General features: G+C 34.7%; 1 protein-coding gene across 1 annotated transcript in view; it reads left to right on the forward strand.

The window, feature by feature from the left end:
- The window catches only part of LOC122205887, a 256,567-nt gene that overhangs the window by 165,936 nt on the left and 77,940 nt on the right, over nucleotides 1–12,691 (forward strand). Inside the window, exons 68-72 of the mRNA XM_042914498.1 lie at nucleotides 1,013–1,066; nucleotides 1,890–1,994; nucleotides 3,379–3,432; nucleotides 4,049–4,153; nucleotides 9,958–10,011. Coding sequence (XP_042770432.1) covers nucleotides 1,013–1,066; nucleotides 1,890–1,994; nucleotides 3,379–3,432; nucleotides 4,049–4,153; nucleotides 9,958–10,011 — 372 coding nt within the window. The remainder of the gene's footprint in view (nucleotides 1–1,012; nucleotides 1,067–1,889; nucleotides 1,995–3,378; nucleotides 3,433–4,048; nucleotides 4,154–9,957; nucleotides 10,012–12,691) is intronic.

The raw sequence follows: 12,691 nt of genomic DNA on the forward strand, positions 1-12,691 counted from the left end.
ACTTGTTTCAGGAAATAATTGTGCTTATTATCATTCAAGCTGACATCTTTCTTCTTCTACCTTCTTTTTTTTTTAATGTTTATTTATTTTTGAGAGAGAGATGGAGAGACAGAGCATGAGGCAGGGAGGGGCAGTGAGAAGGGGAACCACAGAATCCGAAGCAGGCTCCAGGCTCTGAGCTGTCAGCACAGAGCCTGATGCAGGACTCGAACTCATGAACCGTGAGATCATGACCTGAGCCAAAGTCAGCTGCTCAACCAACTGAGCCATCCAGGTGCCCCTCTTCGTCTACCTTCTTATGAAGAATGTAGCAAAGGTTAAGTTTTAGTGTATGCGCACTTGTGTGTGATGTGCACGTGTGTGTGTGTGTGTATGTCTAACCAGTTTTTATATTTTTTATATTGAGGTGTAACTGACATATAACATTACATTCAGGCATAATGATTCAATATTTGTATATATTGCAAAATGATTACCATATTAAGTCTAGTTAACATCCATCATAATATACAGTTACAAATATTTTTTGTTTTGATGAGAACTTTTAAGATCTCTCAGGGTGCCTGGGTGGCTCAGACGATTGAGCATCCGACTCTGGATTTCAGCTCAGGTCACAATCCCAGGATATTGGGATTGAGCCCCGCATCAGGCTCCACACTGAGCTTGGAGCCTGCTTGGGATTCTCTCTCTCTCTCTCTCTCTCTCTCTCTCTCTGCCCTTCTCCCCTGCCTGCTCTCTCCTTGTCTCTCTCTCTCTCAAAGGAAAAAAAAAAACGTTAAAAAAATTAAGATCTACTCTCTTAGCAACTTTCAAATATTAATATTTCAGTATTAAGTATAGTCATCATGCTGTGTATTATAACCCCATGACTTATTTTGTAACTAAAAGTGTGTACCTGCAAAAGGTTAAATTTTCTAAAGCAAATAAATACTGCTAAGTTTTTCTGCTCTATGCAACACATTTTCTTGGTCTCATTGTCATGTTTCTATCCAATTTATTCCTTGCCTTACAGTTAAAGGCAAGGTTGATCTGGAAAAGCTGATGAATGAAGTGAAATCTTTTTCGGGTGAGTAAGACATTACTTAAACATTTTTAATTAAATTCTAACCCTATGTTATATTTTGCATAGTGTTTTCCCAATATTATATCATAAATTTATTAATGTTGATATTTTACATATTTTCATGAAGTATTTCCATTCAACTTTACTTCTCCCTTTGACTTTGAATTATCTAGCATTTGGCTACAAAAGAAAATGGTGATATTTAAGTAATAATGATATTTTCTTGTAGTTTCTGCCAGTATTATATTGATCCTAACCAGTGTTTAAATCAGAGGTTTAACAAACGGGCCACCCATGAATTGAATCCAGTCTGCAGTCAAGTTTTGTAAGATAAGGCAACACTGGCCCTACATTTCCCCACCACAATAACTGATGTATTTTCTCTTGGGACAAGGCATGTGCTAGTTTCACTCATTCCTTCTTTGTCTAGGCTCCTATAAGCTTTTGAGTTAATGACTACTGGCTTGAGTAGCCAAATAGGTAGGCACAGAATATAGGAAGATGAATAAGTTTAGAAAATATTCTGCTTTAAATAATAATCACATGATTCAACATTAAAAAGAGAAAAACAGATTAAATATCCTAAATTACTAGCCAATTATATAACCATTTTCTTCTATGGTGTCTTGCCATTAGTCTTAGGAGGCCACTCTGTCTTTACGAAGAATCAAGGAATAAGTTTTGCCTCATTATTCTTAAACACTATTAGAATATATGAGAATATGAAAGTGAGGATGGTATTCTTATAAGTCAGCCGTTTCATTATTTTGGATCATTATAATGTCCTAAAATTTCCATGTGTCAACAATCCGTTTTTCTTTCAAAGGAGACAAAGTTGATGCCAATAGACTTGAAAGTGTTTTCGAAAACTTGGGGATTAAGCTCACACCTAATGAACATTTGAACTTGCTGAAGACACTGCCACTTGATGGTGAGTCTTATGGGTGCTATTTTGGTGTTTTAGAAAGACTAGTTTTGGGGTGCCTGGGTGGCTCAGTCGGTTGAGCGCCGACTTCGGCTCAGGTCACCACCTCGTGGTCCGTGAGTTCGAGCCCCGCGTTCGAGCCCCGCATCGGGCCCCTGTGCTGACAGCTCAGAGCCCGGAGCCTGTTTCAATTCTGTGTCTCCCTCTCTCTGACCCTCCCCCATTCATGCTCTGTCTCTCTCTGTCTCAAAAATAAATAAACGTTAAAAAAAAATTTTTTTAAAGAAAGACTAGTTTTGTAGAACTATATGAAAAATTACAAAATAAACTAAAAATGCTTGAAAACTGTTAAAAAGCTAATGCAAATACGCAGAAAAATCTCACCACTCGGATTTTGATTTAAAAATCATCTGTCTAAAAATAAAAAATAAAATAAATTTAAAAATAAAAAAAAAATAAAAATCATCTGTCTAAGCCTTTTCAGTTATAAGTTGCTATCAAAGGAAAAATTCATTACTCAGCCCTCAGGTTACTGATCAGCTGGATTTGTAAAAAAAAAAAAAAAAAAAAGCATTTAAAAAAAAAGAAAAAAGAGAGAGAGGAAGGTGTCCAGTTTTCCCAGCACCAACTAATAATGTAGTTGTGTGTTTCTGCAGCATCGAATATATAGTTTATCAATAAGTGGGTAATATGGTACATTGAGAAAAGGCCATAGTTCTTAACTACACCAAAAAATTTCATAAAAAATGCTTTTAATCCTCTAACCCAAAGATAATCATTATTAATATTTTCATACATTTCCTTCTAGTGCACAGTAGATACTAGATTGATAGATAATATTTATGTGTTATTAATTTATTTATAACTGTTATGTCTTCACAATGGTAACGTGTGTATTTATCATAGAAATCTTGATAGTGTAGATAAGTGAAAATAAAACCTCTCTATTCCCAACTCAAAGTGATAGCTACCGTGAAAAATGAGATGTATATTTTACAGTTTTCCATCTTTGAATATATGTCCTTTTTTTATTTGACAGCCTTGTGGATAAATCTTTGTAAGCATTCTGAAATCTTTTGAGATGAAATTCCTTTAAGTAGACTTACAGAATGGAAGATATTTTGTCTTCTCACTTGCCTTCCAGAATATTTATAATTTGAACTCCCACAAACAGTATTTGAGGCTGTTATTGTCCCTACATTCTCAATACAGAAGAACAACAACAAAAAAGAGTATCTCATGATTATGATTTCCAATTTACTCCTTTACCCCTGAGAGCAAACATTTTGGTGTATCTATTTATCTGTTTGTAATTTGAAATGTTCCTTACTCGAAGATTTCTAAACTCTTTCTTTCTGACTCTGTTTTCAAAATACCCATTTTTTTATAGCTGATGGAAAAGTGTATAAGAAAAGGTTGATGAAGGGCCTAAAGTCTCTCAAACGTGAGTAAGAAGCACTGTGAAAAGACAGAATCTGAAACCTTTAGTTGTGTCGTTAAAATCGGAATCGTCCTTTCCTATATAGTTGTGTCTTTATTTATGTTTCTTTAGTAGATCTGCATTTTATCAGGTAAACCAAGTAGTTTCCTGCACTAATACTTTACAGAAAGTGTTAAACTGTCTGGGATTTTCCTACCTTAGCCCCAAAGAAACAAAGTACGAAACAAAGTACGAAGCCCCAAAGTACGAAGCAAAAGGTGAAGAATGAATGCCGTCAGATAAAGATTTCAATCAAAAGTAAAGGCAAATAATTTGAAAGTGCAGGCAACAAAAATACCTCTTGTTTTATAGAATATTATGTCAGTCGCCTCTAGCTCTGGCTTTTCAGAATCCTAACACAAAAGTGAAAGGAAGTTTATTGTCCTATTCACTGAACAAAACTGGATTTTTGGTGTTTGCCTTGAAAATCTTAACAATAATGCTAAGAAATATGTGAAGTGTTCCTTATTATAATAAAACATATGCTTGATAAAGAGGAATAATAACACAGTAGAGTGAATGCACGGCCCCAGTTTTAGAAAGATTGTTTTACTATATTCCTTTCCTGCTCCTTACTTAGGAGGCAGTGTTGATGTCAATAAGCTGGATACTCTTTTAGAAAACATGGGAATCAGCATCACAGAAGGAGAATTCATGGATCTGATAGAAAGATTGCCAGATGATGGTGAGCACTGACATTCCCCCTTTACTTTTTAAGAGATATTTATTGTTTTCATCTTTATTGAGATGCAGTCAACATATAACGTTGTGTAAGTTTAAGGTGTAAACCTGTTGATTTTATATACTTGTATATTGCAAAATGTTTATGCCATAACTAACACCCCTGTTGCATCACATAATTACCTTTCTTTTTTATGGTGAAAACATTTATGATCTCTCTTAGGAACTTTCAAGTATGTAAGACAGTGTTATTAACTATAATCACCATTCTGTATTATAGTCTCAGAATTTACTCACATTAGAAATGGGAGTTTGTACCTTTAACCTAACATCTCCCCATTTCCCCACCTCCTCCCTCAGCCCCTCATAACCACAATTTTACTGTTTCTGTGAGCTCAGTTTTTTAGATTCCACATACAAGTGATATCATATAGTATTGGTCTTTCTTTTTCCAACTTATTTCACTTAGCACAATGCCTTCAAAGTTTATCCATGTCACAAATGGCAAGATTTCCTTTTTTTCTCATGGCTGAATAATTTTCTATTGTATATAATATACCACATCTTTCTCTAATCATCTCTTGACAGAGACATATCTTGGTTATTGTGATTAATGTTTCAATGAACATGGGAGTGCAGATATCTTTTTGAAATCCTCTTTCAAAGTGGGATTTTGAATCATATGCTGTGGGATTGCTGGATTATATGGTAACTCTATTTTTCATTGCTTGAGGAACCTCTGTACTGTTTTCCACAGTGGTTGCACCAATTTATATTCCCACCAACGGTGAACAAGGGTTTCCCTTTCTCCACATCTCCATCAACATGTGTTATCTCTTATCTTTTTGATGATAGCCATTCTAACAAGTGTGAGGTGATATCTCATTATGGTTTTGATTTGCATTTCCCTGATGATTAGTAATTTTGAGCACCTTTTCATGTACCTATTGGCCATTTGTGTGTGTTCTTTAAAAAGATAGCCATTCAGTTTCTTTGCCCATTTTTTCCCTGGATTTTTGGGGGGTTTGCTACTGAATGTACAAGTTCCTTATATAGTTTGAATATTAACCCCTTACCAGAAATGCAGTTTGAAAATATTTTCTCTCATTCTGTAAGTTGCCTATTCATTTGTTTGATTGTTTCTTTTTCTGGGCCGAAGCCTTTTGGCGTGATGTAGTCCCACTTAGTAATTTTTTCTTTTCTTTTTCTTTCTCTTTCTTTCTTTCTTTCTTTCTTTTTTTTTTTTTTTTTTTTTTTTGCTTGTGCTTTTTGTGTCCTATCTAAAAAAATAATTGCCAAGACTCATGTCAAGGAGCTTTCTTCCCTATGTTTTCTTCTGGAAGTTTTACAGTTTTCAGGTCCTACATTTAAGTCTTTAATCCATTTCAAGTTCATTTTTGTGAGCGGTATGAGATTATGGCACAGTTTCATTCTTTTGCGTGTGGTTATCCAGTTTTCCCAATACCATTATATCAGAGACTATCCTTTCCCTATTGAATATTCTTGGCTGCCTTGTTGACAGTTGACTGTATATGTGAAGTTTTATTTCCAGGCTCTCAATTCTGTTCTCTTGGCCCATGTATCTATTTTTATGCTGTATCATACTGCTTGATGAGCCTTGTAATAATAGTTTGAAATCAAGAAGGGTAATGCCTCCAGCCTAGTTCTTCTTTCTCAGTATTGCTTTGGCTGTTCGGGGTCCTTTGTGGCTCCATATAAATTAAGGATTTCTTTGTATGTCTATGAAAAAAATACCATTGAAATTTTTATAGGAATTGGATTGAATCTATAAATGACTTTTGGTAGTATAGACATTTTAACAATATTAATTTTTCTGACCCACGAATATGAGATATATTTCCATTTGCTTGTGTCTTCTTCGATTTCTTTCATCAAGGTTTTGTAGTTTTCATTATATAGATCTTCCACCTCCTTATTTAAATTTATTCCGAAGGGGCGCCTGGGTGACTCAGTCAGTTAAGTGTCGAACTCTCAATCTCAGTTCAGGTCTTGATCTCTGGGATGTGAGTTCAGGCCCCACATTGGGCTCCGCACTGGTTGTGAAGCCTATTTGTAGATAGATAGATAAATAGATAGATAGATAGATACATACATACATACATACATACATACATACATACATTTATTCCCAAATATCTTGGTTTTTTTATGCTATTGTGAGTGGTATTGTTTTCTTTATATCTTTTTCAGATATTTCATTGTTAGTGTATAGAAATGCAACTGATTTCATTATGCTAATTTTGTATCCTGCAACTTTACTAAATTCATTGATTAGTTCCAACAGTTTTTTGGTGGACCCTTCAGGACTTTCTATATATAAGATGTTGTAATCTGCAAACAAAGACAATTATGCTTCTTCCTTTCCTATTTGGATGCTTTTTCTTCCCCTAGACTGATTGCTTTAGAATAGACTTCCAGTATTGTGTTGAGTAGAGGTGGTGAGAATGTGTACCCTTGTCTTGTTCACAAGGCTCATTTTCTTATAGGCTTTTCTTTCTCACTTCAAACCAGTGGGTTGAGTTTTTTTTTTAATAAAATAGAATAAAATAGTAAAGCTAGATATTGTTTCATGAGTCTTTATGATCACATGTGTGTGTGCGCACGTGCTCAGAGTTCTTAGTATGGTTTACAGTAAAAATTTTTGAAAATCACTGGCTTAAATGATAGTAATATAACAGTTCTATTTTCAGGCTCTTTCCACACTGTTCCTGTATGATTCCACTTAACCATATGTATTTAAGATTTCAAGGCTTTTATCTCAAACCTATACTTATTTCATACATTTCAGTTTAGGACACTGAAGTCTTTTTATGTACCATGGCAGGGGCAAGATCTGATAATATAAAAATTTAGTTAAAGTAAGGAATAATAAAATTTATATATATATATATATATATATATATATATATATATATGTGTGTGTGTGTATATATATATATGTATACATATACATATATACATGTATATACATATACATATCTTAAATTTATATATATATATACACATGTATACATATGCATATATCCATATATATATACACATATGTATAATATATATACACACATACCTTAAATGTTTTGTTTCCATGAAAAAAATTGAGCCAATGCTATTTTAATTTAATGTAGCCATGCTCTTTGGAGATTTTCTTGCACAAATATACCCATTTGTCATCTACACTCCCATTTTCTGTTTCTCTCTTTTCTTAAGTTTTTTTAAAATTTATTTTGAGAGAGAGCATGCATGTGTGTGCATGAGCTGGGGAGGGACAGAGAGAGAGGGAGAAGAAGAGGGAGGGAGGGAGGGAGGGAGGGGGAGAGAGAGAGAGAGAGAGAGAGAGAGAGAGAGAGAGAGAGAGAGAGAAAACGAACCCCAAGCAGGTTCCACACTGTCAGCGCAGAGCCTGTTGTGGGGCTCATCCTCATGAACTGTGAAATCATAATCTGAACTGAAACCAAGAATTGGACGCTTAACTAGCTAAGCCATCCAGGCACCCCCCATTTTTAGTTTCTCTTAAGTGGAGCAAAGTGCTTTTTTAAACGTTGAGCAGAATTTTCCATCAGAATCCATCTAGATCTTAATTCTTCCCCCAATTTTTTTATAGTTCTTTATCCACACCAAATTCAACACAACTATATTTTAGCAATTTGCCTTTACATAAACTCTCCAAAACATTCAAATTTGTTTTTATGGTAATAACTCCCTTTTCCATTTATAGTTCCTCAGTTTATATAATGATTAAGTTATCAATTTAATAATAAGTACACCTCTTTATAAAAAGAAGCCTGGAAACAAGTTCAACAACTCAACCCATAAGAACACAGATGTGCTGGCTTACTAAAAGTGTAGCCTAAATGTCCATCAACTGATGAATGGATAAAGAAATTGTGGTTTATATACACAATGGAGTACTACATGGCAATGAGAAAGAACGAAATATGGCCCTTTGTAGCAACGTGGATGGAACTGGAGAGTGTGATGCTAAGTGAAATAAGGCATACAGAGAAAGACAGATACCATATGTTTTCACTCTTATGTGGATCCTGAGAAACTTAACAGAAACCCATGGAGGAGGGGAAGGAAAAAAAAAAAAAAAAAAAAGAGGTTAGAGTGGGAGAGAGCCAAAGCATAAGAGACTGTTAAAAACTGAGCACAAACTGAGGATTGATGGGGGGTGGGAGGGAGGGGAGGGTGGGTGATGGGTATTGAGGAGGGCACCTTTTGGGATGAGCACTGGGTGTTGTATGGAAACAAATTTGACAATAAATTTCATATATTGAAAAAAAAATAAAAGAATGAAAAAAAAAGGAAAAAAAAGTGTAGCTTACTAGATATAAAAGTTTAGCATACCATCAGCATCAGTATGAATGATGAATATAGTTCAGGCCATCAGGTTGATTAAACGGAGATCAATTAAGAGATCTCCTATATCAACAAATCCATACTGAGACATAGATTTCCCAGTGGAAATCCAAATTCAACATATGAAAAGTAAACTATTTTCCCTGTTAAATTCATTCCTAGTTATTTTCTTATTCCTCTGCTGCTGTCATCTACCCACAATTGCCCATGAAATAAGCCACAAACTATCTTTGACTTATGTTCCCTCATTTTCCCTCCTAAACATATTCCAAAGACATATTCTCTGACTTTGCTACCCTACTAATGAATCTTCATCATCCTTCACTTACTGCTACAGAAGGCTCCCGATTGGTGTAACAGCCACTGGTCACACTGCCTTAAATTCATTCTGTATACACTAGCCTGAATGACTTAACCAGAGTGAAAATCTGACTTTGTCATTCCTCCGATTAAAACCTTTCAATGGGGGTGCCTGGGTGGCTCAGTCAGTTAAGTGTCTGGCTCAGGTCATGATCTCACAGTTCCTGAGTTCAAGCCCTGTGTCAGGCCTTGCACTGTTAGCGTGGAGTCTGCTTGGGATAGTCTCTCTCTCTGCCCCTGGTCTGCTTGCTCTCTCTCTCTCTCTCAAAAATAAATAAATAATAAACATTAAGAAATTTTTTAATTAGAAAAAAGACTTTCAGTGAACCCCTCTTACCTTATATGCATCAAGTCTTGCAATATTCCAGACACAGTGCTAAGCATTTTTATGATAAATTAATTTATTCATTCATGTAACAATGTCTATTGAACACCTAACACCTAGCAGTCTCTATTTTAGCCTTAGGAATACAGCCATAAACAAAACAAATTAATGTAAATTTTGTGGAGCCAAGATTTTTATCTTTTTTTCCCCCACTACTCTATTCCCAAATCCAGGCAATCTGATGTCAGTGTCTAAACTGTTGGTTCCAACCAATCTCTTTCAAATCATCTTTCCACTCCCTTCATGACATTTTTCCCTCAAGCAAAATTTAAAAGCTTTAGTTTTACCACACACTCTGCTCTTCATTGATCCTTTTCCTGAAATTTTTTGTCTTTCTCCAATGATAGAAAGCAACATAATACCACAGACAATAGTTTTAAATGTATACCAGTCATGTGTTATCAGCCATTCCTAAAGAAACATGGAGTTCGAAACAGAACGAATCCAAAAGACTTAAGAGAACATTTTACCTAAGATAAACTGTATGATTCAAACAATCTTAGTGTCCCTTGCAGATAATGGAGCTATCTATCAAAATCCAAGAATTATAAATTTAAAAAAGGACAAGATATAGTGAATGGCTTTCATCTAGGCTCTACTCTAGTTCATAATTTAAGTGTTTTACGCTTTATTTTTTTTTGAGTTTGGATTTTTCAGTGTGTAAATTTTGTCTTGACTTGTAGATAAAGGGAAGGTCAAACTAGATACGTTGATTGAAGAATTGAGTTCTGTTTTAGGTAAGTGAAAAGTTACTTAATTCTTTACACGGTTCAAATGATATTTTCTACCATCCCTTTATTTGTTAATTTCACTATTTTAACCTTTCATTGATTAAATATTTCTACCTGTTTTGATAACCTATTTATTTTTGATAATCTGTGCTTTTGCAACAGAGGTACTAGGTCTTTACCTATGAGAAGAAATTTCAAAATTTAGGTTATAACTGAGATACTACATGTAGACATAATTATTTGAATAGGTCATCAACAACATAATTTTCTGCGCAGTGATATTAGCCTTATATTATTATATGTAGTATTTTCCTCCAACATGAAGATGTGCCTTTTATTATAAATAAGGAACAATATATATTTTTAAGTCTGGTATTCACTCCGCATAATACAGCAGGTGACCTTAGGTCTTTGTTTTTCATCTGGCAATAGAATATGGTACTGTCCAAATACATTTTGTTCTGTCTTTCACAATTTGTATTCTTTTGATAATGTTGTATTATAGCAACAGACTTTTCTTAATAATGTGAGAATGTTTTTATTCCTAATTCCACCATTTGATCCTCACTCAACCATAGCCCTAGGAGAGATTACCAGGAACTGTCCAGACCTTCACCATTATTGATTTTCTTTGAGATGAGCTGACATCTGAATGTCAGGATAGTTTCGTCCTGGTTTTGTCTCTGAATCATTTGTTTAATTATTTGTTCATACAGCAGCTACATAGAAGCATTTAAGACTCTGAAAAGCAGAACTCAAACAGCTGTGACACAAACAAAACTAGCTGAAGGTGTTATAAGAAGGAAATGGAAGGCAGTCTAGAATCATGGTCCAGTATTTCTTAGGCCTGAAAGAAAACTAGTCCCAATAATGCCTTAAGTCTACCTTACATAATCAAGTTATCTTTTCTTAGATAAATTGGTCTATGGTATGAATCTAAGTACAATACGCACTATTAACAATGGGGCAAATCCCCCTCTAGTCAAAAGAAAATTGAAGGCAATTCTATCATTTATCCTGGGAATTTTACCTGGCTTATTGTACTGAATAATAGGGCATGGACTGTATGATATGCTCAGTCAGCCACAAATTTTTTTTATTACTGTAGATGGAATACGTTATACTTAGGAATCTGTTCCACTAGATATTATTTATTTCCCCAGAAAAGTTTCTAATCTCATGGACTCTTTATAAGAAGGCAAGGTCCATCAAGAGTATTGGAAAGTCATGCACAATTCATACACATAAATTGTCACTTAACCCCACAGCAGTTCTTTAAATTGATTTGCTAGTAAAAGGATGAGTTATAGAGTTAGGATTGTCCTAACTGTAGCAAACTGATTGTCTCTAGTAAAACTTAAACTTTCATAAGTTATTGGTAGTAGTAAGGGAGATCATGATAGGCTAAATCAGAAGTATATAATTAAGTAATAAAAAGAATAAATATGACAAAATAAAAATACGTGAAAAGTATACAAAGCACTGATAATCAGTGTTTTCTTATTCTCATGATCTTACATGGAAGCTGTCTACTTCATGCAGTTTTCCGCTTGTTCTGAGGATCTCGGATTTGGGGTCAGCAGGTGAATTATATGAACCACCTGCTTCTTGGACTCTCTGAAGAACCTCAGTTTGAGGTCTTTAATGTAATTTTCCAATTCTGATAATGTCTCTTAAATATTCCCAGAAGTTTTTGTGTTCAAAAGACAGTGAAATTTCTGAATAATAGGCAAAACTTCTTATATAATCATGAATAATTACCAAAAGAAAATATATTGCCCTACAATTGAATAGATAAGATGGAATGCTCTAGGTAGGTAACAGGACATCTAAAAGTTTGTTAGCCACTATGTGTGCTATGGATTTTTGACAAAAGAGTGTTTCAACCCATCCAGAAAATAAACATAATATTATTAGTACATATTCATAACTCAGAAGCAACTATATAAAATCCATTTGGAAATGCCCAAATGGTCCCTTGAGGTATAGTTCTAATTCAGGGCTCAAGGTTACAGATTTTCCAGAATTATTTTTATTTCAGAGGAGGCATGAATTGGTGATGTCCTCTAATATAATACAAAATATCTTAATCAGTTTTTAATAATGTGGCAAATTTGGGGCACCTGATTGAGTGTCTGACTCTTGATTTTGGCTCAGGTCATGATCCCAGGGTCATGGGTTTGAGGACCTCATCAGGCTCCATGCCTAGCATGAAGCCTGCTTAGGATTCTCTCTCTCTCTCTCTCTCTCTCTCTCTCTCTCTCTCTCTCAAAATAAAATTAAAAATACAATAATGTGGGGTTTTTATTCCTACAGTGATATGTTGTTTTATGTAGGATTGTGGCAAATAATCAATTTGAAATGTTTGCAAGGAGGTAAAAATCGTGGCTTTGCCAGATCTTATTGTCATGGATATTATAATCTGACCATTCCAAGTATTTCTTTACAAAATTGAAGTCAAATTTTGTGATTCTATAATGGAATCTTTGAATCTGATCCTACACATGTTTTTCTTATCTATAAGAGGTCACTCAAAAAGAACTTTAGTTTAGGGACGCCTGGGTGGCTCAGTTGGTTAAGCGTCTGACTATTGGTTTTGGCTCAGGTCATGATCTCGTGGTTCATGAATTTGAGCCCCATGTCCGACTCTGCAGTGACAGCACAGAACCTGCTTGGATTCTATCTT

The sequence above is a fragment of the Panthera leo genome, chromosome E1 (assembly GCF_018350215.1).
Source record: "Panthera leo isolate Ple1 chromosome E1, P.leo_Ple1_pat1.1, whole genome shotgun sequence".
NCBI classification, from domain to species: Eukaryota; Metazoa; Chordata; class Mammalia; order Carnivora; family Felidae; genus Panthera; species Panthera leo.